This window comes from Rana temporaria, chromosome 6 (genome assembly GCF_905171775.1).
Source record: "Rana temporaria chromosome 6, aRanTem1.1, whole genome shotgun sequence".
Taxonomy (NCBI): domain Eukaryota; kingdom Metazoa; phylum Chordata; class Amphibia; order Anura; family Ranidae; genus Rana; species Rana temporaria.
Window position 1 is genome coordinate 146,511,763 of NC_053494.1, and position 27,995 is coordinate 146,539,757.

A 27,995-nucleotide genomic window follows, 5' to 3' on the forward strand; every position below is an offset into this window, starting at 1 on the left:
TAAATTACCGCTTATATATGCACTGTACAATATGAAGAGCACATGAAGACATTAATGTGGGTCACTGGATGATCGACTTGATAATGTGACGACTGGGTCCAGCACAGCACAGGTAGGATGACACTTTGTATATCATTTATAATCCTGCTGTCAGTTTAATTATACAGGGATCTTTAATATGCTGTCTTTAATGAATAAAAGGGTTGAAAACGCAAAATTTAATCAGTTGGGCTCATTTTCACATAATTGTCATAATGTTAATTACAGCGGGACAAAGTCAAAGGCCCTCAGTCAAGGAATGATTACCCAAATGCTACTATGCCTTATTTTTCTCTAGAAAACGGGACGCATTGAGGGGAATTTATGAAGACTAGAGAAGTCAGAAGCTGTGCATAGTAACCAATCAGCTTCTAGCATTCATTTTCAAAGCTTAACTAAACAAACGGAAGATAGAAGCTGGTTGGTTACTATGCACAGCTACTCCAGATTCTGGCTGCTCTAGTTTTAGTAAATTCCCCCCAATGGAAAAGACATTGCACTAGAATTCATGAATATAGAAATGATTACAAAAAGGGGGGGGGAAGGGGGAGGGGGAAAGGAAAACGGGAAATGGACAGGTGGGACTTTATATGAATATAGAAATGACTCTGGTATTGTGAATACAGTGGAACCTTGGATTGCGAGTAACGAGGTTAACGAGCGTTTCGCAATACGAGAACTGTATCTTTAAAAATCCTGACTCGGTTTGCGAGTGTTGTCTCACAAAACGAGCAGGATTCAAGCCACAGAGGTGTGTACTACTGCGTTTGGCCTGGGGTGGTTGGGCACCGAAGCGTAGCAGAAATGCTTTGAAAACCTCGGAATACTCTGTTCCCGAGCTTTTTCGAGGTCTTCCGAGTTCAGCCGAGCTGTCCTCGGGCCTTTCCGATCCTTTCCAAGGTTTTCCAGCGCCCCCCACCTCTGGCCACATGCGGTATTGCATGTTATTGAAGTCAATGCAGAACTAATTATTTTAGTTTCCGTTGACTTCTATGGGGAAGTCAACTACTTTGGATTACCAGCATTCTCCTGGAATGGATTAATGCTTGTAATCCGAGGTTCCACTGTATTGTGAAATTTGTGGTTGTTGATGATCAATAGAATACATTTTATATGTATTTATAAAATACCACTCAGCTAATTTAATCCATATGTTTTATGACTATACTTAAAGTGGTTGTAAAGGCTTCAGGGGGCAGATTCACGTAGAATCGCCTTACTCTGCGGCGGCGTAACGTATTACATTTACGTTACACCGCCGCAAGTTTTACGGGCAAGTGCTTGATTCACAAAGCACTTGCCTGTAAAGTTGCGGCGGAATAGCGTAAATCCGCCCGGCGCAAGCCCGCCTAATTCAAATGGGGCGGGGACCATTTAAATTAGGCGCGTTCCCGCGCCGAACGTACTGCTCATGCTCCGTCCCTAAAATTTCCCGACGTGCATTGCGCTAAATGACGTCGCAAGGACGTCATTGGTTTCGATGTTAACGTAAATGGCGTCCAGCGCCATTCACGGACGACTTACGCAAACGACGTGAAATTTCAAATTTCGACGCGGGAACGACAGCCATACTTAACATTGGCTAGACCACCTAGAGGGCAGGTTTAGTTTTACGCCGCGTATGTCTACGGAAACGACGTAAATTTACAGCGACGGGCAAAGCGTACGTTCGTGAATCGGCGTAACTAGTCATTTGCATATTCTACGCCGACCGCAATGGAATCGCCCCCTTAGCGGCCGGCCTAGAATTGCAGCCTAAGATCCGACGGTGTAAGTCACTTACACCTGTCGGACCTTAGGGAGATCTATGCGTAACCTGATTCTATGAATCAGGCGCATATATACGACCTTCGTATCTCAGAGATACGACGGCGTATCAGGAGATACGCCGTCGTATCTCTTTTATGAATCTGGCCCCAGGTTTCTAAAGGAAATTACTGCCAGAAAGGTGGCATCAATGCTTTTTTTAAATCCCCCACTGGGGAGTGTAAATCACTGGCCTAGATTCAGGTAGATTTGCGCCCTCTTACGGAGGCGCAGCGTACCGTTTTTACGCTACGCCTCCATAAATTACGTGCGCTACGCTTCATTCACGAAGCAGTAGCTCCGTAATTTGCGCGTGCGCTCCGTAAAAATGGCCGGCGTAAGCGCGCGTAATTTAAATGATCCCGTAGGGGGCGTGGATCATTTAAATTAGGCGCGTTCCCGCGCCGAACGTAGTGCGCATGCTCCGTCGGGAAACTTTCCCGACGTGCATTGCGGTAAATGACGTCGCAAGGACGTCATTTGCTTCAACGTGAACGTAAATGGCGTCCAGCGCCATTCACGATTCACTTACGCAAACTACGTAATTTTCAAAAATAGCATGAGCAGCCTTACGCAGAAACCGACGAATGCAAATGACGTAAAATGTGAACGCCGGGCGCGCGTACGGTTGTGAATCGGCGTGAGTATGCAATTTGCATACTCTACGCTGACCACTACGGGAACGCCACCTAGCGGCCATCGTAAGAATGCAGCCTACGATACGACGGCATAAGAGCCTTATGCCAGTCATATCTTAGGCTGGAGTCGGCGTATCGAGCTTTCTGAATACAGAAAAGTCGTTACGCTGGCGCAACTAAGCAATTACGCTGCGTATCTATGGATACGTAGATGCAATTGCTTTCTGAATCCACCCCACTGTCTTTTAGCATTGAGGAAGCAAGCAGAGAACCTAAAAAAGATAAGAATAAGCCTAAAGCTTCATCTAGATTATAGTGGCTGCAAGATAGTAATATACAGAATTTCATATTTACTTGACCAAAAAAAAGTTAACTTTTTTATCCTGACCATAATAAATATAGCAATGTACAAACTAGTATACACTTCCTTTAAATTGGCTAGTTCTCACCTTCCCTAACCTCCTTTTTAAACATACGTGTGACCTAAAGAATTAATAGCACACAGCTTGTTTTAATGATCTTCATTGCATGATATGTTGCTTGCAGGAATGGAACATGACACAGGCATTATATCTGAGGAAAGGGCAGTTTACACCTACAAACTGGTGCTACTGGGAAGCAGTGGTGTGGGAAAATCCAGCATAGTTGTCAGGTACTTAAGGGATGAGTTTCGAGATACTGACTGCACTACTGGATGTAAGTAAAACATAAAAGGTTTTATTTAAGCGTATAAAAGTAGATGTGTCTAAAAAATGTTTTACCTGTACTAATAAAATGGCAGTTTTTCTGGTAACTAGGTACAAAACAGATACTTTTTCTAGCACATTGAAAAATGTAGCTTATCCATCATGAAAGCTAAGATACAACCTACTATTGTACAGTATATTAAAAGCCAGCAGCTACAAATACTTTTAATAAATGGACACTTACCTGTCCAGGATGCCCGCGATGTCGGCAGCTGAAGCCGAGAAATCGCTCGTCTCTCGGCTGCCCTCGCCGCCATCCTCGGTGAGGGAATCAGAAAGTGAAGCGTTGCGGCTTCACTGCCCGGTTCCCTACTGCATCCTCACTGGTCCCCGCTGTCTCCTGGGACCAGTGTGTTTCCCAGAAGACAGCTGGGGGGGGGGACTAAGGGAGTGACTCCCGCAGGAGTCTATTCCCAGAAGTAGGTGCAAATACCTGTATTATACAGGTATATGCACCCCCCTCCCCCTGAAAGGTGCCAAATGTTACACGGGAGGGGGGAAGGGTTCCCGAAAAGCGGAGGTTCACTTTTTTCCGCTTTAAAGTGTTACTAAACACACAACAGTAAAATCAGTCTGTATATGCAGTAAAGCATGCTTGTTATACTCACTGTGGAACCTAAGGGGTTAATCAACTGTATTATGTAAAATGGCTGTTTGATCCTCCTGTCTTCTCTTAACCCCCCTGACGGTAAACCCGAGCGTGACTCGGGGTTGGTTTTCAATGCTAAAATCGGTATCCCCGAGTCACGCTTGGGGTGGACGTGCAGCGGCGCGGCTTACCTTTCGCTGGATCCACAGGCAAATTACTCACCTTGTCCCTGGATCCAGCGATGCCACCCCGCTGTGTGAGCGAGCGGGACCTCCTCGCTCGATTCACAGTCCCCGTGTGCCGCCGATCTCCGTTCCCTGCGACGTTAAGACGCACGGGAGCGGAGAACGGCGCCAAATTCAAAAAAGTAAACAAACACTTTACATACAGTATACTGTAATCTTATAGATTACAGTACTGTATGTAAAAAATACACACCCCCCTTGTCCCTAGTGGTCTGCCCAGTGTCCTGCATGTACTTTTATAAAAATAAAAAATGTAATTTCTGCCTAAAAACTGTAGATTGTCCAAAAGTGTCCCTTTATGTCAAAAATGGTTTTAGATCAGCTAGAAAACAGCGATAATAAATTATAATCACTTGCAGAATTGTGCGATAGCGATTTGTGGGGAAATTCGTCATAAAAAAAAAAAAATAATGACAGCGACAATTCTGCAACTGAGCAAATTTCAGTGATTTTGAGTTGATTACATTATTGAATAATTTTTATTATAATTATATTATTATTTGTTATAATTATTTATAATTATTTATTATATTATAATTTATGATTTTGTTTTAAAAAAAAAATCATACCCGGGATGCCTACAAGACTCTTGCTTGGTCAGATTTAAGTGAGTTATTTCTAAAAATTACAGGCCTACAGTATAAAACGCCAAATTTCCTTGCAAAATAAATGTACCGCTTTTGGTACGTAATTCCAGACAGAATCATACTGCCAGGGAGGTTAACTTCCCCTTCTTCCACTGTCTCCTATCTATCTGCTGATAGAACAGAGCCTTGGGGGCAAGCTGCACATGCTCAGTTTGGTGCATATTGTTAGTGTCAGGGACGTGCTCAAATGTGCATGCGCAGGCACGATACCGCAAGTGCCCATCGTGCCGGGCACATAAATGTGTGCATGCATACGAATCACGCCAAAGCGCACACATACGTGCAACAATAAAAATTGGCGCCAAGTGCTATATATAGGTGCAGCAGTTGAACTATTGCTTTGGTGTCTGATCTGCAGCTGTACCCGTGTTCCTGAAACTTGATCCTGATATTCCTGTGTTTGATCCGGCTTGCATCTGACTCCGTTGAATCTCTCCTACCTTGACCCTGGCCTGTATCTGGACTTTGCTTCTTGTTGCTGATCTCTGCCTGTACCCTGACTATTCTTTGCCTGCCATCTATGCCTACATCCAGGGCTCAAGTCCTGCGGGAACGCGTGGGAACGAAGTTCCTGCACTTTTTTCACAACAGGAACTCAGTTCCCTTTGCAGGACTAGAGCAGCCGAGACGCCCGAGCCAATCCTTCACTAAGCGGCGATGCCCAGCTCGAGTCACTGTCAGGGGCAGGCGAACCTTAGTAATCCTTTATGTTACTGGCCGCTTCCTGTATATGGATTCATCAGGTACTGTAGTGCGCGGGTATTCCGTCACTTCCTCAATGCTGCAATGTCTCCTGGGAGCTTTTGTCATTGTTTACAGGAGATATTGCGGAGGTCTGCCGCGAGTTATCGCGGGATTTAGAAAGAACTTGCTTCTTTCTAAATCTCGCAATAACTCGCGGCAGACCTCCGCAATGTCTCCTGGGAACAATGACAAAAGCTCCCAGGAGACATTGCGCATCGAGGAAGTGACGGAATACCCGCACACTACCCGATGAATCCATATACAGGAAGCAGCCAGTAACATAAAGGATTACTAAGATACAGTGGATCGAAAAAACAAACAAACATGCGATTTAGTAATTATGCGTATCATTTGGTTTTTTTGGTGGGGGAGTGGATTATGGGTGGGAGTTCCCACACTTTTTTCCCTAGGACTTTAGCCCTGCCTACATCTGATTGTTTGTTAGCAGCCCAGCTTGTCTGACCCGGCATATGGTGTCTCTTCTGCTCCGCATGCACCTGCCTGGTCTCTGCTGCCTGCTGCCATCAGCCCGGAATTTGCTGGCCTGCCAATGCCTGCCGTTTAACCTTCTGGTCCACACTGGTGACACATCCACCACACAGAAGATGATCAAGGCACCCATACACCACCACACGCTTGTGGTCACTTTTACAACATTGGTGGTCCCTGAGCTGGGGATGTACGAGAGGCCATCCCTCTGCACGTCAGGCTCAGCCGTCAGGTATGTGACAGCTAGAGAGGTTTTTTTTTTTGCTTGGGAGAGTACATGTGATCAGCATAGGTAGGGCCAATCAGCATTGTCCAGACATAGGGTCGAAAGTCATACAGTCTCAGAGGACAATCAGGGGAGGATGAAAACTCCTTCTACAAGCTTTAGCCAGACACTAATACAAGTCACAAGACTGCTATATACTGCTGATGAGAAAAGGTATTTAGCAATTTATATTTACAAAAATAATTGCATTTCCATGTTCTGTGTACTGTGGGAGACCAGATATAGTGCAGGGTTCTGGGTTTAGTAACACTTTAAAGAGTAATAGAACCTGTTAAAACTAATACATCTTGGTACTGTATTTTAATATTTAATGAACAATTGTCATAAGGTTGTAAATGTCCGTTAAAGCGGGAGTTCACCCGAAAAACTATTTTTAACATTAGATTGAGGCTCATTTTGTCTAGGGGAATCGGGTGGTTTTTTTTTAAATCGAAGCAGTACTTACCGTTTTAGAGAGCGATCTTCTCCGCCGCTTCCGGGTATGGTCTTCGGGACTGGGCGTTCCTATTTGATTGACAGGCTTCCGGCGGTCGCATACATCGCGTCACGAGTAGCCGAAAGAAGCCGAACGTCGGTGCGGCTCTATACGGCGCCTGCGCACAGACGTTCGGCTACTTTCGGAAAATCGTGACGCGCTGTATGCGACCGTCGGAAGCCTGTCGGAAGCCTGTCAATCAAATAGGAACGCCCAGTCCCGAAGACCATACCCGGAAGCAGCGGAGAAGATCTATCTCTAAAACGGTAAGTACTGCTTAGATTTTAAAAAAAAACACCCGATTCCCCTTCACAAAATGAGCCTCAATCTAATGTTAAAAATTGAGTTTTTGGGTGAACCTCCACTTTAACTGTAGCAATATTTAAAATAAATAAAAAAAAGCAAATGCATAGATTAATTATTTCCAAAATTCAGTAGAATATAAAGTCTTCAAATCAAGTTTTTTTTTATATAAAAGAGTAAAAGGATTTATTTATTATCCCATCAAGGTTCATAAAATAAACTTATTTTATGTGGCAAAGCACAAGCATGTTCTTCTCGACTATACTACTAGTAACATTACTCTGGATTATGAAAGTTCTAAAAAAGAAAACGTGTTTTTTTCTCACATATACTATATGCTATTTACTTTTTTCTTAGGTGCATTTTTCACACAAAGAGTTTACCACCAGGGACAACCCTTGAACTTTGAGATTTGGGACACAGCTGGACAGGAGAGGTACCATAGTGTGTGCCACCTATACTACCGTGGTGCCAGCGCTGCCTTGCTGGTTTATGATATCACTTCCAAGGTGCATATTATTCAGGTCTATCACTGATCCTTCTAAATAATATTCATTGTTAAAATGAGAAATTTACATACCGTTTTATGCAAGAGAAATTATTTTGCTGACTTGGAAGTGCACATCACTCCTATGGTTTATCTAATTAAAAAGGCTCATTGATGACTGTGACAGGAGTCACTTTGGGTGGGGAGTTTGTGCGGCTCAGCTTACCTGGGAGAGCATTGGAGGCTCCTGGTCCAGCTCCCATGGCCCCTCCTATGTGTAAGTTACCCTATGTCCATTCGGGGCACAGGGTGACTACGAACTTCAGTTGGGTCTGCCTAACCCAACTCACCGTACAACCACGTAGGACTCAGCATTTCCTTTTGACACTGTTGTCCTGGATTCTGTATGTGTGGTTTCATTGTGCTGAAGAAGTGAAGGGGATCTTTTTACTTGGGACATTAATGTTTGTGAGCAATATCCTTCACCTTTAAGACTGCTAGACTCTTATGTAGCGCCCCCCCCTTTTTACTTAGTGGGGCGTTACGCTAAAGTTAGTGGGGAATGGGAGATTTCACTTGCTCCCATTCACTAATTGTTAGTTTGTGCTGGTGCCAGTTCAGAACTGCCTCTTGGGTCAGTCTGTGTGTCCTGGGGCGCTCTAGGGGTTCTGACGGAACCATCCTTCCCCAGCAGCCAATCAGAGGAATTCCCCTCTTTGGGCATGCTGGCGGGGGGTATATCTGGAGCACCGGCCATTTTTTTTGGGTAGTCTGCAGGGCCCGAGTTCCAGGTGCTGCATCCACCTTTAGGGTGCGCGCATCCGTGGGCCCTATCCTCATGGCCGGTAGGGTTGAGGCTGCGCACCTCGCGGAGCCTTCCGTTGATGAAGAAAGGGACCCCAGCGGCTTGCTGGGTTCCAGATCCTAAGCTGGAGGCTGAACGGTGGGGGATTGGCTCAGGAGAACCTAAGTGCAGAGGTTGTCTGTGAGGCCTGCACGAACCACCGGGGATCCGATCACCGCGCTACGTGACAGGTATTTTTCTTTTGCTGTCAGTGGGTGATCCTGTAGAACAAAACTTACTGGGAGGATTCGCTATCTTTACACTTCAATTATACCAAGAGAATTAACTACGCCTGTGGCAGAGGCATTGTTCCCTCCCCGTGATCTGATTATTGCGAGCGACCCTCACGCAACCTGCTGGACACTTGTTCTTTTATCCACACTCACAAGCATCACCATTAGACAGAAGAATTTGGTAACTTAATACGCCGATCCCAAATTAACCAGCGGCTCCTTCTGGGTTAGCGCTACACTTGTAAGAGTATTTCAAAGACCAGGGGCAGGGCAGAGAGGGGAGGGAGGATTCCTCCAACAGCTCTCCCCGCTGATAAGACTGTTCACTGATGAGAAGTTTGATTACACCTGACCCGTGTGTCTATTGTTATTGGACAGTTTACACCGCCCTGAATCCAAGGGTGGGTGGAGTGTCTCTGAGTTATATATCTGTTGTAACATGTGCTTGAATAGAGTCTGCTGGTTTTCCCCCTTCACTGAAGTACGGTTGGTGACTAAGTGGGTTAAAGAGTCTTGGGTAGTGCTGATTCTGGGCAAAAGAAGCATTTACGGCGGACAAGGGTTTGTCACAATGACCTTCTGCCTAAATTAAAGAGGAGGTAACCCCCCCCCCCAAAAAACGGGGAAAAAAAAACCTGCAAAGAGAAAAGCATAATGAGCAAGTATGCATAGCATACTAGCTCATTATGTGGCTCTTACCTGAGATCGAAGCCCCTGAAGTCCTCCTCGTTCCCCTCCGCCACCGCCGTCATGTCTCCTTCCTGTTATCGCTGCTCCGGCGCTGTAATTGACCGGAGCAGTGATGACGTCCCCTCGCATGCGCGGAAATATGGAATTAACCCCAATAATGCCATTCACATAAACGGCACGCTCAGTGCACCTGCGCCGTTGTCTATGGCGCGCATGCGCCGTAGACATCGGCGCCTGTCATTATTGTAAATATCTCCTAAACCGTGCAGATTTAGGAGATATTTCTTGCACCTACAGGTAAGCCTTAATCTAGGCTTACCTGTAGGTGCAAGTTGTGTGGTTGGGTTTACAACCACTTTAAAAATAATAGTAGAACTTATCCTCAAAAATGTTATAAGATCTGGCAACTGTGGATAATCATTTTGTTTGTGGCCCCCCCAAAAAATGGAGCACCAGCCGCCACTGGTGTGAATGTGCACGTTAGGGTGACCACATTTCCAAACTACCATTCAGGGACACCCTCCATTCCCAAAGATCAGCTTCTGCTGTAACGAATCACAGCACAGTGATTGGACACAAGAGGCAGGATTTATGATTTCTCCAATCACAAGCAGGGGCAAGATTATGCTCCTGCAGGCATTCCCGGCCAGGACAAGTACTTCAGTGTGTAAAGCGGTGATGTGCCTGCCTTCTTTGGGGGCATCAGATTGGCCCGGGGGGTGGCTGTGTCAGTTTCATTCCAGGACACTCCATTCCATTGTCCTGGAATGAATGTGCCCGGGACAGACCTGCAAAATGCGGGACTGTCGCGGGCAATTCGGGACACATGGTCACCCTAGTGCAGTTTGTGCAGTTTGGCTAAAGTCTGCAATACTTACCTCTGCTTCAACATTTTGACACTTGCGAGGTCCTTGGCTGGTGCTGGCATCTTCTCCCTGCTTCCTCTGGGTGCTGGTCTTCGGCTGTCACTGATTGGTTGGTGCTGGATGACGTCACTCCTGCACATAAATTCATTCACCCAGTACACAGGCACTGTGCCGGAATTTAAACTGAGCGGCACATGTGCAGTTCAGTGTACAGTTTAAAGAAGACTGTGAGCAGGCAGGTAGGTTTATTTTATTGCAGAAGAGACATTGCATGCCTGTTCTGAAAAAAACAGCCTGTCTGCTCAAAGTTTTTTTAATATTAGACTTTAGCTCCACTTTAAATGCAAAATTCTTAAATAAACTCCTTTAAAAAATTAAAAATATCATTCGTTTTTCTATTACATAGCACTTGCAACAGTATGCCAAAGTTGTTTCATCAATGGAAGGAGCAAGTAAGGCAGAACTTCTCAAAGTGCTTTTAGTGAATCCCGCACCTCTGCAAGTCACCTAGAGATTAGTGATTGTGGTAAAGCTCTGCTGATTTCCATCATCCAATCATGTGCAAGCAAAAATGCTGTTCCTTTTTATTTTCCTTGCATGAGATTGAGTATTCTTTACAAAGCGAAGCTTCACCGCATTCACTAAGCTCTGGCTACACAGCTTGCAAAGTGCACCATCTATTTGCCTTTTGTAAATCCACCCCAGTGACTACAAATATCACTGGCAGACAGGGCTGGACTGGGACAAAAATTTGGCCCTGGACTTCATCCAGACTGGCCCACCCATGGCGGCCGGACAACTCCCACCGTCCCCCCCCGCCACCCAAGCCCCCTCTCCCCTTCACTAGCCACTAGCCGTTCTACTTTATTAGAGTACAGCGGCTGGTACTGGTACTCTTATAGGCAGTACCAGTGGGGAAGCTAGACATTATTTCACCCAGTGCAAAGAATCAGTTCGGTGCCCCCCCCCCCCCCATGGGACAAGATTAGGCAGAAGTGAGAAACTCCCAGGCCATAGCTGTTGAGTCAGCTGTCTGTCCCCTCCCCCATGCTCCTCTGTCGTCCCCCCTGCTCCTCTGGTCCTCCCCCTGCTTCTCTATTCCCCCCAGGTGAGCGCTGCAGGGAGGGAGAGGAGGTGAGCGATGCGGGAAGGGAGAGAGAGTGGAGCGGAGGGAGCGGCAGTCCGCTGTCACTAAGCCATTGGCCCACCGGGAAACTCCCTGTAGTCCCAATGGCCAGTCCATCCCTGCTGGCAGATCTGTCATTACAGCTGCTATATGTGACTCTATAATGCCTTGTACACACCATTGTTTTTCTTGATGTGCAAAAAGCCGTTGTTTTTCCCGACGTGATTCCTCTCCAGCCTGACTTGCATACAAACGTTCTGGCAAAAAAAACGTCTGACCAAAGCGCGGTGACGTACAACACGTACGACGGGACTATAAAGGGGAAGTTCCTTTCAAATGGCGCCACCCTTTGGGCTGCTTTTGCTGATCCTCGTGTTAGTAAAAGTTTGGTGAGAGACGATTCACGCTTTTCAGTTTTCGCGCTTTTCAGTCCGTTACAGCGTGACGAATGTCATATCTCCATTCCGAACGCTAGTTTTACCAGAACGACGCTCCTGTGTCATACTTGATTCTGAGCATGTGCGTATTTTTTCCCCTTAGATGGAATAACTTTAGGCCTGATAATGCGTTACGGAAACAGCGTAAATGTACTGCGGCGGCCGGGCGTACGTTCGTGAATAGGCGTATATACTGATTTACATATTCTACGCCGACCGCAATGGAAGCGCCACCTAGCGGCCAGCCTAAATATTGCAACCTAAAATAGGACGGCGCAAGCCGTTCTATCTTAGATATGTTTAAGCGTATCTCTGTTTGAGAATACACTTAAACTTAGGTCGGCACAGATTCTGAGTTACGTCGGCGTATCTACTGATACGCCGACCTAACTCTACCTAATCTAGCTATATACCTTTAGCAGTTCAGCAAATCGCTATAATATACAATATGCCCTTTTGATGTTTGAATGTTGACTCATCCAACTAAATGTGTTATAGGTATACTTCAGAATGTTATTTTCATTGTGAAATGGTCAGTGAAGCAGATGTCACACAATACATGGTCTTTACATATCCTATTTTATATCCTTTTATATTTGTAACAAATGAATTATCACTCTTTTGCTCCCATCTCTCCCAGGAGACATTTATGAGGGCTCAGCTATGGCTTCAGGAGCTACGGAAGTATGTCTTCAGTGAGGAAATGGTCATTGCACTTATTGGAAATAAAACTGATCTAAATTCACAAAGGAAAGTCTCACGTGAGGTATGATTTTCTGCAGAAGAACAGTACAAGAGTACAAGCTGGTGTGTTGGTGTATGGCAGCTGGTTGCGTGACTCATGGGACTCTTGTACTATGATCAATATACCTTTGCCTGCATAGCATAACAAAGGACTGTGATGCCCTGTACACACGACTGGTTTTCCCATCGGAAAAACTGCGATGAGAACTTTTCGTCGGGAATCCCGACCGTGTGTATGCTCCATCTGACTTTTTCCCACAGGAAAACTCCCAGGAAAAAAAAGAGAGCAGGATCTCTCTTTTCCCCTCAGGCCTCGTACACACGACCGAGTTTCTCGGCAAAAACCAGCAAGAACCTTGCTGGGAGATATTTTTTCGCCGAGGAAACCGGTCGTGTGTACATTTTCGTCAAGGAAACTGTCGAGAACCTCGTTGAGCCAAAAAGAGAGCAAGTTCTCTATTTCCTCGACGGGAGTCTGATTTGGCTCGTCAAGTTTCTGGTCGGGCTGGTTTTCGACGAGAAACTCGAACGTCTGTATGCTAAGAAACCCGTGCTTGCTCGCAGTGTGCGGGGACTGCCCTGTCAACAGAGCGATCCCCGCTGAGCAAGCAGAGGTTCACAGGGCGGATCATCATGGATTCTGTCACGTGTGAAAGGGCCCTTACAGGTTTTTTTCTAAGATTGCCCTGTATTTGGCTCTATCCATCTTCCCATCAACTCTGACCAGCTTCCCTGTCCCTGCTGAAAAAAAGCATCCCCACGACATGATGCTTGAGATTTTTTTTATAACATCACCTGTTTGGTGTGTTCCTTGGCCTTGATACTTGATACTGTATGTTCACCAAGGTTCTCTAACAAACCTCTGAGGGCTTTACAGAACAGCTGTATTTATACTGAGATAAAATTACACACAGGTAGGCATTTACTAATAACATGACTTCTGAAGGCAATTGGTTCCACTAGTTTAGTTAGAGGTATCAGAGTAAAGGGGGCTGAATACAAATGCACGACACACTTTTGAGATATTTATTTGTAAAAAATTGTGAAAAACATTTACAAATTTCCCTCAACTTCACAACTATGTGCAGCCCACTTTGTGTTGCTCTGTTACATAAAATTCCAATAAAATACAATTACGTTTTTGGTTGTAACATGACAAAATGTGGAAAATTTCAAGGGGTATGAATACTTTTTCAAGGCACTGTATATAAATCGCAGGTACTTGATTTTTGCTGAGGAGATTGTAAATTTGCAGACTAGAATGCCCAAGGTTTAGAACCCCCATTGTCATTCAGGTGAACCTGAGGATGCCTACTTTTGATACCTGAGGGTAGTTCACATTTATTTCTGTCGGCAAACAGTAGGATTAAAGAGACAAATTCCAATTGTGCTCCAAATTTGTATTCAATGACATTGTAAGTCATAAGATAAATTTCTCTATATACATTTATCAACACATAAATTCTTTCATTGTATTGTGTTACTTTCAGGATGCTCAGGCTTTTGCTGAACAGGAAAAACTGCTGTACATGGAAACATCCGCAAAGACAGCAGAAGGAGTGAGCCAAGCGTTTGAAGCTGTGGGTGAGTATATACTTGATAAGACCACGAATCTGTAGGTGGCTACAGATAAGATTTAGATTACCAAGTACAATCCAATCATTAAAGAGTTTTTTTGTAACACATATATAAAGACAAAGGCTGGGTTCACACCTATTATTATTATTATTATTAAACAGGATTTGCAGTATATAGCGCCAACAGTTTACGCAGCGCTTTACAACATCAGGGAAAACAGTACAGTTACAATACAATTCAATACAGGAGGGATCAGAGGGCCCTGCTCATTAGAGCTTACAATCTAGAAGGGAGGGTCAAGTGGAACAAAGGGTAGTAGATGTGGGGGGTGATCAGATGGACAAAATTAAAATACAGTTGTTAGATGTGGGTAGGATAGGCTTCTCTGAAGAGGAGGGTTTTCAGGGATCCTCTAAAAGCTAATAAAGAAGGAGATAGACGGACAGATTGGGGTAAGGAGTTCCATAGGCTTGAAAAGGCTCTGGAAAAGTCCTGTAGACGAGCATGGGAGGAGGTGATGAGAGAGCTAGAGAGCAGGAGGTCTTGAGAGGAACGAAGAGAATGGTTAGGTTGGTATTTAGAGACTAGGTCAGTGATGTAGCTGGGGGCAGAGTTGTGGATGGCTTTGTAGGTCACAGTTAATATTTTGAATTTAATTTGTTGGGCGAGCGGAAGCCAGTGGAGGGATTAACACAGGCGAGCAGCAGAGACAGAGCGATTGGTAAGGTGGATGAGTCTGGCAGCAGCATTCATGATGGACTGAAGGGGGGATAGAGTATGTAGCGGTAAGCCAATGAGAAGGGAGTTGCAGTAATCGAGGCAAGAGATGACCAGGGAGTAAATTAGGAGTTTTGTTGTGTCGTTGGTTAGAAAGGGGCGTATTTTGGAGATGTTGCGAAGGTTGAGGCGGCAAGATTTGGACAGTGATTGGACGTGGGGCTTGAAGGACAGTTCAGGGTCCAGGACTACTCCTAGGACCTTGGCATGTGGGGATGGGCTTATGGTTGTGCCATCAATTTTGACAGAAAGATCAGGGGAAGAGGCACGTGGGGGAGGAAAAATTATAAGTTCGGTTTTGGATAGATTGAGTTTGAGGAAGTGGTGTGACATCCAAACTGATATATCTGATAGTAAATTAGTGATACGTGAGGAGAATGAAGGGGCGAGTTGAGGGGCAGAGAAATAGATTTGAGTGTCGTCAGCGTAGAGATGGTATTGGAAGCCATGGGAGGCTATAAGCTGACCCAGGGAGGAGGTGTAGATTGAAAATAGGAGAGGTCCAAGAACAGAACCTTGGGGGACCCCAACAGAGAAAGGAAGAGGAGAGGAGGAAGTAGAATTGTAAGTAACGCTAAAGGTGCGGTTGGATAAGTAGGTAGAGAACCAGCGAAGTGTACAGTCAGGGAGACCAAAGGCGTGGAGTTTTTTGAGGAGGAGTGGGTGGTCAACCGAATCAAAGGCAGCAGATAGGTCCAGGAGTAGGAGTACAGAATAGTGTCCCTTGGTTTTGGCTGTTAGTATATCGTTTGTTAGTTTTAGGAGAGCAGTTTCTGTGGAATGTTGAGGACGAAATCCGGACTGAAGGGGATCAAGAAGGTTATTATCGGCAAGGTGGATGCTCAGTCGGTTGTAGACTAGACGTTCAAGGAGTTTGGATAAAAAGGGGAGCAGGGAGATAGGGCGTAGGTTGTCAAGATTGGATGGGTCCAGTGTGGGCTTTTTAAGTATGGGGCTGACAAGTGCATGTTTCAAAGAGTTAGGGAAGATGCCAGAAGAGAGGGAGAGATTGAAGATGTGGGTTAGAGAGTGTAGAATAGAGCCAGAGAGTGAACGTAGCATTTGCGAGGGAACAGGATCCAGAGGGCAGGTGGTAAGATGGACATTAGCAAGTAATTTAGCAACCTCGCCTATAGTGGTGGGGTTGAAATAGGGAAGTAATGATTGTACCTGTGGGCATGAGGTGTATAGTATGGAGGGTATCTGAACAGTAGAGATCTCCTCGCAAATTGTATCAATCTTCTGTTTGAAGTGATTGGCGATCTCCTGGGCAGTGAGTAAGTTGGTGGGTGGAGGCAGTGGGGGACGAAGTAGAGAGTTCCCCACTGCTGATACGTTTTTAATGAGGGTGATAAAATAGGTCTGCTTGGCAGTGAGGAGGCTGGAATTTTATTTTTGGAGGGCAGATTTATACTGGTCGAAATCTTTCTGGGACTTGTGTTTTTTCAGACTTCTAGTATCATCTGTTTGTCAGGGTTGAAGGGGACGGGGCCTTATTCTGCATGTAGTGAGGGGGGCCAGTCTGTCCAGTGATGCTGGAAGTGAAGTGTTGTAGACAGAAGTGGATAGGTCAGTGCAGGACAGGGGTGCCATTTTGTCATAGAGGTGGTCAGTCACAGAGTATAGAAGAGAAGGGTTGATATGGTGAAGGTTTCTACGAGAAACTGTTAGGTGTTTGGGTGGAGGGGAGGTGGAGGAGAGGGAGAGAGTGAAATTAATAAGGTAGTGATCAGAGAGGGGGTAAAGATAGTTGGAGAGGTTGCATGGAGTGCATAGGTGGGAAAAGACAAGGTCAAGGGTATTGCCTTCGGAGTGAGTAGGACCATGTATCCATTGCTTCAGGTCAAAGGAGGAGGTTAGACTGAGGAATGTTATCATTAGTAGGGATGTTGAAGTCGCCATGAATGATTGTGGGTATTTTAGAAGAGAGAAAGTAGGGTAGCCAGGCAGAGAAGTCATCAAGAAAGGATGATACTGGACCAGGGGGCCGGTAGATCACAGCTATCCTTAGAGAAAGTGGGGAGAAGAGACAAATGCAGTGTGTCTCAAATGAGGAGAGTGCCAGAGAGGAAGGTGGGTGAAGTACTTGAAAGGTGCTATGTGGGGCTAAAAGAATTTCAACACCCCCTCCTTTGCGTCCACTGGGTCTGGGGGAGTGAGTGCAAAGAAGACCACCGTGGGATAGAGCAGCAGAAGACGCAGTGTCGGATTCGTGAAGCCAGGTTTCGGTAACGGCGAGAAGATTAAAGGATTTAGCGATAAAGAGATCGTGGAGGGAGGTGAGTTTGTTACAGACGGAGCAAGCTTTCCAATGGGCGCATGAGAACGGGAGTCTGTTCTTGGGAAGAAGAGTAATGGGAACTAGATTGTGTGCATTGCGGCTGCAGCCAGAAGGTGTAGGGTAATGGGTGCGTTGAGCACAGTTAGATGAAGGAAGCCCAGGGTTTGGTGATACATCACCAAAGGATAGGAGAAGCAGAAGGGTGAAGGAGGTAATGTGATTTATATGAAGGGACATTCCACAGTGGTTTGGAGTATTGGGTGTGTAAATTTAGAGTTAGCCAGAGTTGGTGAGCGCAATAATAAGGAGAGGACAGAAGTGAGGGTGATATATACAAGCTGTGGGGTGGAGAAGAGGGATGAATGAAAGACAGTTTAAGGATTAAAGACGCAGCTGTCTGAAGGAGTAGCAGACAGTGCATTTTAGAAGGGGGAGGAAGAGCAGAAAGTCTGGACAAGGTTACCTGTCTGACAAATTTCAAGGTTTTTAGTGTTCCTTCACTTTGTGCAGAGTCAGAAGTGCTTCCACTTATATAAATCCCCCCACTTTGAGAAAGAACCCCATTTGCAAACGTGCATTTCCCAAGAGATTTTTAGATATATACTGTTAGGAATGGGGGGTGTGTTCTTCTAATTACTAATTAGGGAGGTAATAAAATGGCTGGCTATGCAGAGCAGAATTCTCACTTAAGAGACAGACTTAAGTTACAAGTGGACAGCTAATAGAGATAAGAGAAGGCCATAATTTAGAGGTAAGGCATAGGGAGGAAACAAAAACAAAAGCAAAGTATGTGGATAGTCTAAAGATTGTTAAGCAAAAGGCATAAGGAAAAAAAGAAAAACTTTCATTATTGCAATTAAAGTTGGCGTTGCATCAGTGCAAACATACCAGCAATTTAGACTATGGGGAATTAAACACCTTCAGTTTTCTATTCTGGGTGGATGGCAGACAGCTGCGAACATACCAGCAATTTAGACTATGGGGAATTAAACACCTTGGGCCAGATTCTCAAAGAAGCGCCTATCTTTAGGCGGGCGTAGCGTATCTCAGATACACTACGCCGCAGTAACTTAGAGCAGCAGGTCCCGTATTCAGAAAGAACTTGCGCTCTAAGTTACGGCGGCGTAGTGTAAATGGGCTGGCGTAAGCCCGCGTAATTCAAAGTAGGCTGGTAGGGGGCGTGTTGTATGTAAATGATTCGTGACCCCACGTAAATTACACGCTTAAAGAACGGCGCATGCACACGCATGCTCAGTATCACGTTGAATTTTCAAAGTAAATTACGCCCGCTCAATGCTTAGTCGACGTGAATGTAACCTACGCCCAGCCCCATTCACAGACGAATTACGCAAACAACGTAAAATACGACGCTGTTCGGACATTTCCGACGTCCATACCTAACATGACTTACCCCTGCTTTATGAGGGGTAACTTTACGCCGGTCAGACGCCTTACGTAAACGACGTATCTTGATACGCCGGGCGCACGTACGTTCGTGAATCGGCGTATCTAGCTTATTTGCATATTCAACGTGGAAATATACGGAAGCGCCCCTAGCGGCCAGCGTAAATATGCACCCCAAGATACGACGGCGTAGGAGACTTACGCCGCTCGTATCTAGGCAAAATTCATGCGTAACTGATTCTAAGAATCAGGCGCATAGATACGACGGCGCACATTCAGACTTACGATGGCGTACGTGGAGTTACGCCGTCGTAAGTCCTTTGTGAATCTGGGCCCTTCAGTTTTCAATTCTGGGTGGATGGCAGACAGCTGCGAACATACCAGCAATTTAGACTATATGCGAATTGGATGCAGTTTTTCTTGCATCCAATTCGCATAGCAGGAGAATGTGACCGGTTCTCTATGGAGCCGGTTCACATATCTCCGGGGTGGCTGCGAAGTCTTTGGCTCAGTTTCAGGGCAGAATTAAAGCACAGATTCGGCACGATTTGTACCTGAACCGGAGAATGGGGACACACATTTTAAAGTGTATCAAAATCTAAGTACACAAATGTAATACAGTATACGGCAGCTGTCATGTTATTGGAAAAGGTTGCTGCATTGACTTTCTTTTATTTTTTACCTTATAGGCCTGCCAGCAGAGGCGGACTGACAACTCATGGGGCCCCCGGATAATAGGAGATTATGGGGCCCCCAGGCAATAGGAGATTATGGGGTCCCCAGGCAATAGATTATGGGGCCACACAGAAAACACACACACAGACAGTATACATACCTAGTATTCACACACAATATACACACACAGTATACATACACACAGAATACACATACACACACTGAAAAGGTACTGCAGAGGTGGGGCAGCTATAATCTTGGGATTTTTAGACCAAAAGGATGTCAGTGAGGGACATTTCAGGGACAGATGTAAAAAAACATTGATTTTTACATACTGTCCCTGGTTTTACTGAGGCTGGCAACCCTGATGGAGCCCCCTAGTGGCATGGGGCCCTCGGGCAGTGCCCGAGTGCCCGGATGGTCAGTCTGATCCTGCCTGCCAGTATCACATTTCCTGTCCCAGGGTGACAATGCTCACTCTCTGTAAACCTAACTGACTTTAGGGTCTCCATTCCAGCATCTATAAGGTCAGACTAGGAGTCTGCCCTGACTCAATGTAATCCACAAAACAAATAGAGAAAAATCTCAGCCATCTCATGTCTAAGCCCCGTGGGTGGGGCGAAACATTTTGGGGGACGTGGCTGAGGCTGCCATCACTTAAGACACGCTGGACTTGTATGGTGTGTGGTGGCTGAGATTTTTCTCTGTTTGTACTGTGAAATGCTTACTCTTTCTTCACCATTGAGGAGCAGTGTTGTCCTTTAGACTGCCTGCTCCTAATTTACCACCACCCCCACCCCTCACTTCCATAACAAAGTTAAGAGGTGTTCTGTAGTCTATGTAAAAACTTGGCAGGACTAGTAACACATCTTGGGATTTTTGCGCAACCCAGAGTGCACAGGAGTGCAGAGTGCACAGGAAATTAGGAGCTTGCTGGATCTCTGGTAGGATCAACAGGTATTTTTGTACTGATAGCATTGCTAAAATGACAAAATATGGGGAAATATGCATTGTAGAGAAGTACTGAATACGTTTTTACAGGGAGTGCAGAATTATTAGGCAAATGAGTATGTTGACCACATCATCCTCTTTATGCATGTTGTCTTACTCCAAGCTGTATAGGCTCGAAAGCCTACTACCAATTAAGCATATTAGGTGATGTGCATCTCTGTAATGAGAAGGTGTGTGGTCTAATGACATCAACACCCTATATCAGGTGTGCAGAATTATTAGGCAACTTCCTTTCCTTGTGCAAAATGGGTCAAAAGAAGGACTTGACAGGCTCAGAAAAGTCAAAAATAGTGAGATATCTTGCAGAGGGATGCAGCACTCTTAAAATTGCAAAGCGTGATCATCGAACAATCAAGCGTTTCATTCAAAATAGTCAACAGGGTCGCAAGAAGCGTGTGGAAAAACCAAGGCGCAAAATAACTGCCCATGAACTGAGAAAAGTCAAGCGTGCAGCTGCCAAGATGCCACTTGCCACCAGTTTGGCCATATTTCAGAGCTGCAACATCACTGGAGTGCCCAAAAGCACAAGGTGTGCAATACTCAGAGACATGGCCAAGGTAAGAAAGGCTGAAAGACGACCACCACTGAACAAGACACACAAGCTGAAACGTCAAGACTGGGCCAAGAAATATCTCAAGAATGATTTTCTAAGGTTTTATGGACTGCTGAAATGAGAGTGAGTCTTGATGGGCAAGATGGATGGGCCCGTGGCTGGATTGGTAAAGGGCAGAGAGCTCCAGTCCGACTCAGACGCCAGCAAGGTGGAGATGGAGTACTGGTTTGGGCTGGTATCATCAAAGATGAGCTTGTGGGGCCTTTTCGGGTTGAGGATGGAGTCAAGCTCAACTCCCAGTCCTACTGCCAGTTTCTGGAAGACACCTTCTTCAAGCAGTGGTACAGGAAGAAGTCTGCATCCTTCAAGAAAAACATGATTTTCATGCAGGACAATGCTCCAGCACACGCGTCCAAGTACTCCACAGCGTGGCTGGCAAGAAAGGGTATAAAAGAAGAAAAACTAATGACATGACCTCCTTGTTCACCTGATCTGAACCCCATTGAGAACCTGTGGTCCATCATCAAATGTGAGATTTACAAGGAGGGAAAACAGTACACCTCTCTGAACAGTGTCTGGGAGGCTGCGGTTGCTGCTGCACGAAATGTTGATGGTGAACAGATCAAAACACTGACAGAATCCATGGATGGCAGGCTTTTGAGTATCCTTGCAAAGAAAGGTGGCTATATTGGTCACTGATTTGTTTTTGTTTTGTTTTTGAATGTCAGAAATGTATATTTGTGAATGTTGAGATGTTATATTGGTTTCACTGGTAAAAATAAATAATTGAAATGGGTATATATATATTTTTTTGTTAAGTTGCCTAATAATTATGCACAGTAATAGTCACCTGCACACACAGATATCCCCCTAAAATAGCTAAAACTAAAAACAAACTAAAAACTACTTCCAAAAATATTCAGCTTTGATATTAATGAGTTTTTTGGGTTCATTGAGAACATGGTTGTTGTTCAATAATAAAATTAATCCTCAAAAATACAACTTGCCTAATAATTCTGCACTCCCTGTATTTAGTGTTAAATATACTTTAATCTACTGAGTCCACAAACTATAGTATATACAGTATATCTGAAAATGTATCAATCCTAATGTAACTATCATTTCTTGAGGCCCTAAAATGCCAGAACAGTAAAGATACCCCTCAAATAACCCCTTTTTAGAAAGTAGACAGGCCAAGGTATTTAGTTAGAGGCATGGCGGATGTTTGAAGTTTTAATTTATTGTCATAATTTTTTGGAAAATTAAGAAATTAAAAAAAATATTTTTTCACAATTTTATTTCTACATATTGTCACCAGTGCAGTACAGTGTCATCATATAACCCGTGTGGCGGTGATCAGGGACACTGACTGGTAACAGCAGAAAAAAAAATCTAAAATGTTATATATTTATTTTTTATTACATTTTATTTGTTTTGTTAATGATTTTTTTCAACACACTGTGACCAGAACAATGGGGGTTATTTACTAAAGGCAAATCAACTTTGCACTACAAGTGCAAAGTGCACTTGGAAGTGCAGTCGCTGTAGATCTGAGGGGGACATGCAAGGAAAATAAAAAACAGCATTTTAGCTTGCACATGATTGGATGATAAAATCAGCAGAGCTTCCCCTCATTTCAGATCTACCCCTCAGATTTACAGCGACTGCACTTTCAAGTGCACTTTACACTTGTAGTGCAAAGTGGATTTGCCTTTCGTAAATAACCCCCAATATATTGTTAGTATAGAATTTAGATCAGAATTCTATTTTATTTTTTTACACATTATGTTTGCTTATAGCAGTGAATTACATTGCTATAGGCAAGCATTTTACTAAACAAAACTGATTAATTCAGTCTGTTTTGTTGTGATTAGCTGTGATTGGTCAAAGCTACATGGTACAGATGGGCTGTCTGTACCATGTGATCAAAATGACCAAACACAGCTAGCAAAACAGTTGTACAGTGGTATTGGATGGCATGAAAGAAAGCCATCCATTGTGCACAACTGTCATGTGACCTGCTGTGATTCGCCATGGCGGTCACATGGTACCAGCAATGAGCCGATACTCCAATCAGCCATGGGACGCGACCAGTGACAGATCGTGCCGCTGTGCAGGATTGACGCTTCCTGAGAAGACGTCATGTGACGTCCACTCAGAATCACAAAACCACCACCCAGCTGTCTATAGGCCAGGTGTTAGTTAAGTGGTTAATACAGCCACTTGTAGCATGTACAGTGATGAAAATAAGTATTTGAACACCCTGCTATTTTGCAAGTTCTCCCACTTGGAAATCATGGAGGGGTCTGAAATTGTTATCGTAGGTGCATGTCCACTGTGAGAGACATAATCAAAAAAAAAAAATCCAGAAATCACAATGTATGATTTTTTTAACTATTTATTTGTATGATACAGCTGCAAATAAGTATTTGAACACCTGAGAAAATCAATGTTAATATTTGGTACAGTAGCCTTTGTTTGCAATTACAGAGGTCAAACGTTTCTTGTAGTTTTTCACCAGGTTTGCACACACTGGAGGAGGGATTTTGGCCCACTCCTCCACACAGATCTTCTCTAGATCAGTCAGGTTTCTGGGCTGTCGCTGAGAAACACGGAGTTTGAGCTCCCTCCAAAGATTCTCTATTGGGTTTAGGTCTGGAGACTGGCTAGGCCACGCCAGAACCTTGATATGCTTCTTACAGAGCCACTCCTTGGTTATCCTGGCTGTGTGCTTCGGGTCATTGTCATGTTGGAAGACCCAGCCTCGACCCATCTTCAAAGCTCTAACTCAGGGAAGGAGGTTGTTGCCCAAAATCTCGCAATACATGGCCCCGGTCATCCTCTCCTTAATACAGTGCAGTCGCCCTGTCCCATGTGCAGAAAAACACCCCCAAAGCATGATGCTACCACCCCCATGCTTCACAGTAGGGATGGTGTTCTTGGGATGGTACTCATCATTCTTCTTCCTCCAAACACGGTTAGTGGAATTATGACCAAAAAGTTCTATTTTGGTCTCAACTGACCACATGACTTTCTCCCATGACTCCTCTGGATCATCCAAATGGTCATTGGCAAACTTAAGACGGGCCTTGACATGTGCTGGTTTAAGCAGGGGAACCTTCCGTGCCATGCATGATTTCAAACCATGATGTCTTAGTGTATTACCAACAGTAACCTTGGAAACGGTGGTCCCAGCTCTTTTCAGGTCATTGACCAGCTCCTCCCGTGTAGTCCTGGGCTGATTTCTCACCTTTCTTAGGATCATTGAGACCCCACGAGGTGAGATTTTGCATGGAGCCCCAGTCCGAGGGAGATTGACAGTCATGTTTAGCTTCTTCCATTTTCTTCTTCCATTGCTCCAACAGTGGACCTTTTTTCACCAAGCTGCTTGGCAATTTCCCCGTAGCCCTTTCCAGCCTTGTGGAGGTGTACAATTTTGTCTCTAGTGTCTTTGGACAGCTCTTTGGTCTTGGCCATGTTAGTAGTTGGATTCTTACTGATTGTATGGGGTGGACAGGTGTCTTTATGCAGCTAATGACCTCAAACAGGTGCATCTAATTTAGGATAATAAATGGAGTGGAGGTGGACATTTTAAAGGCAGACTGAGGCCCCGTACACACGGCCGAGGAACTCGACGTGCCAAACACATTGAGTTCCTCGGCCAGTTCAGCCCTGAAGCCGCCGAGGAGCTCGGCGGGACGAGAGCTCCCATAGAACAACGAGGAAATAGAGAACATGTTCTCTATTTCCTCGTCGAGCTCCTCGTCGGCTTCCTCGGCCGAAAGTGTACACATGACCAGTTTCCTCGGCAGAATTCAGCCAGAAACTCGGTCGGAAGCTGAATTCTGCCGAGGAAACTGGTCGTGTGTACGGGGCCTAACAGGTCTTTGAGGGTCAGAATTCTAGCTGATAGACAGGTGTTCAAATACTTATTTGCAGCTGTATCATACAAATAAATAGTTAAAAAATCATAAATTGTGATTTCTGGAATTTTTTTTTTTATTATGTCTCTCACAGTGGACATGCACCTACGATGACAATTTCAGACCCCTCCATGATTTCCAAGTGGGAGAACTTGCAAAATAGCAGGGTGTTCAAATACTTATTTTCCTCACTGTATTTGAGGTTCGTATGACTGGTTGACAATGCTGAAGCACAATTAGGAGAAGAGACAGAGTGTTGTCACCCTATAACAGGAAGTTCCTGAGCAAAAACCTTTATGACAGGATCATCCGACATTATTTAACCTCCCTAGCGGTATGATTGTTTCAGATTTTAGGTGCTGAAAGCGGTACCATTATTTGCAAGGAAATTTGGCATTTTATACTGTAATGGGTAGATTCAGGTAGGGGCGCGCTAATTTGCGGCGGCGTAGCCTAGCGTGTTTACACTACGCCGCCTTAAGTAAGAGAGGCAAGTACATGATTCTCAAGGCACTTAAATCCTTACTTAGGGCGGCGTAGTGTAAACGCGGCGGGCGTAAGGGCACCTAATTCAAATGGGTTGAATCAGCGTATCCCCTCATTTACATATTCTACGCCGACCGCAATGGAAGCGCCACCTAGCGGCCATCCAAAATATTGCAATCTAAGATAGGACGGCGCAAGCCGTCGTATCTTAGATATGTTTAAGCGTATCTCTGTTTGAGCATACGCTTAAACTTAGGTCGGCATAGATTCTGAGTTAGGTCAGCTTATCAACTGATAAGCCGGCCTAACTCTTTGTGAATCTACCTATAAGCCTGTAATTTTTAGGAATAACTCACTTAAATCTGACCAAACAAGAGTCTAGTAGGCATCCCGGGTATGACATTTTTTTAAAAACAAAAAAAAATATTAATTATAATATAATAAATAATTATAAATAATTATATCAAATAATAATATAATTATAATAAAAATTATTCAATAATGTAATCAACTCAAAATCACTGAAATTTGCTCAGTTGCAGAATTGTTGCTGTCATTACTTTTATTTTTTTATGATGAATTTCCCTACAAATCGCTATCGCTCAATTCTGAAAGTGATTATATTTTATTATCGCTGTTTTCTAGCTGCTAAAACCATTTTTGACATAAAGGGACACTTTTGACAATCTACAGTTTGCAGGCAGAAAGAACAGTTTTTATTATATAAAAGTACATGTAGGACACTGGGCAGACCACTAGGGACAAGGGGGGTGTGTATTTTTTTACATTCAGTACTGTAATCTATAAGATTACAGTATACTGTATGTAAGGTGTTTGTTTACCTTTTTGAATTTGGCGTCGTTCTCCGCCCCCGTGCGTCGTAACGTCGCAGGGAACAGAGATCGGCGGCACACAGAGGCACTGTGTTAATCGAGCGAGCACCCGCTCGCTCACACAGCGCGGTGGCATTGCTGGATCCAGGGACAAGGTAAGTAAACACTGCCTGTGGATTAAGCGAGGCGAGCCCGAGTATGACTCGGGGTTACTGATCGCAGCACGAAAATGTAATCACAGAGTCCCAGAGTACATTAACATGTTAGAGTTTCTATGAAGTTTTGTTGATTGGGTTTACATCTTTTTTTTTAAGTGGTAAAACAAGTTATCACTGTATGTGTTAAAGAGGAGATTTTCGTCTCTCGGGTACTGCCGCCGCCATTCATGGTAATGGAAAATAGAAGTGAAGCCTTTTAGCATCACAAGCAGTTTCCTACTGTGAATGCGCAAAGCGCGTTGCTCTTTATAACTATACTGTCATCGGAGGAAGGGGCCTAACTTCCTGTGGCAAGGTTTCCCGGAAGTTGGGTCTGGTACCTGTAAAAAACAGGTATCCCCCCCCCCCCCTGAAAGGTGCCAAATGTGGCACTGGAGGGGGAAATAGGGTTGCCACCTGTCCAGGATTCACCTGGACAATTCGGGTTTGGAATCATGCGTCCAGGTTTCAAACTGCCTGAAACCCAGACACATTATTCAGATTGGACTATGGCCTCCCAGCAGGGTTGCTGGCTGCAGTTGTCTTAGCGGAGATTGTCTGTTACACTCTTTCGCACTGCCCAAAGCCAGCACTAACAACCCCCCCTCCCTCTGAGTAAATACACTAAGGCAAATCAGGGTTCTCAGAGCACCCCTTACATCACATTTCCCCTTTACACCAAAGGCCACAGTGTTTCCCCTTACATCAGAGTCCTCTCCATACATCAGAGTTCTCAGTGTTCCCCCTTAAATCAAGGTTTCCAGAGCATCCCTTATATTAGAGTCCCCAGAGTTCTCCCTTACACCAGAGTCTGCAGAGTCCCCCCTTACAGTGAAAGGGAACTATGCAAGTTCAGATGGAAAAGGGAAACTCTGTGCACTCTCATGTAAAGGGGGACTCTTTTCCTTAACTTTGTATGATTAGAAATGTTATTTAAATATATGTATAGTTTGTACTATAAAATAAAAATTGCAGTGTGCCGCTAAAGTGTTCGGGTTTGGACTTGAAGAAAAGGTGGCAACCCTAGGGGAGAAGGAAGCAAAAAAGCGTAGATTCCCATTTTGGGTGGAGCTCCGGTTTAAGTCCATTAAATGTACACTGTGAAGCTAGGGTCCTTCATAATTTCCTTGTGCTGCCTGTAAATCCTAATAATTTTTATAATGTTCCCCTTTCTGCAGCCAGTCAACTTCTCATCATGGATCACCATAAACGGGACAAGGCACGCAGAAGGGATGCAGACTTCTTCATGCAAGGAGCACAGAACACTGATGGAATACACAGATGCTGCAATTTCCAGTAGACCATTAGTCACAAAGGAGAATCATTTGTACTAACATGTTCCAATCATCCTGTGTAGCTTGTGGTATTCAGGTTTAATGACCCAATTAAAGAGAAGCCATTGGTGCCATGAACGACACAGATATTAATCCCATTCTTTTTCCTACATCAGGCCTATTGTCCTGAGCTGTCAGATGAGTGAAGAATAGAAAGATAAATTGTATTTGGTATTCGTTATATTAAACTGGCGCCACAAAGAAAGGTAATTCAAGAAAAACCTTGAAATAAAATAGATGTCCCTAATTCTTAAAAATGCCTATTGAATACCTCTATGCAATTACAGAGGTATTTGCACACATTTGCACACACAAACAAAAGACTTGAGTGATCAAAAACATAAGCTTATTAAATTTATTTTTCAATTGTTTTCGTTTTATTTTGGTTGGTATAAAATATTTTATTTGGAAGGAAGATAAGATGGAGTTTCTGATTTACAAGTGACACAAATGTAACAAAGAATATTATAAAATGAAAGCAATAACAAGAGATCTATGTTATTTTTATA

At 44.4% G+C, this 27,995-nt stretch overlaps 1 protein-coding gene across 1 annotated transcript; it reads left to right on the forward strand.

Moving 5' to 3' along the window:
• RAB17 (RAB17, member RAS oncogene family) lies at positions 1 to 27,766 on the forward strand. The gene is made up of 6 exons (XM_040357508.1): positions 1 to 112; positions 3,030 to 3,179; positions 7,365 to 7,516; positions 12,331 to 12,456; positions 13,925 to 14,018; positions 27,331 to 27,766. Exons 2-6 carry the CDS (start codon positions 3,032 to 3,034, stop codon positions 27,450 to 27,452), a joined length of 642 nt encoding a protein of 213 aa, XP_040213442.1. The 5' UTR covers positions 1 to 112; positions 3,030 to 3,031; the 3' UTR covers positions 27,453 to 27,766.
• Positions 27,767 to 27,995: the final 229 nt, after the last annotated feature.

Excerpts from the sequence above, each read along its gene's own strand:
- RAB17 (XM_040357508.1), top strand. The coding sequence starts at position 3,032 with ATGGAACATGACACAGGCATTATATCTGAGGAAAGGGCAGTTTACACC. Across the intron at positions 3,180-7,364 it reads TACTGACTGCACTACTGGAT|GTGCATTTTTCACACAAAGA; the intron begins GTAAGTAAAACA and ends CTTTTTTCTTAG. Across the intron at positions 14,019-27,330 it reads CCAAGCGTTTGAAGCTGTGG|CCAGTCAACTTCTCATCATG; the intron begins GTGAGTATATAC and ends CCCTTTCTGCAG.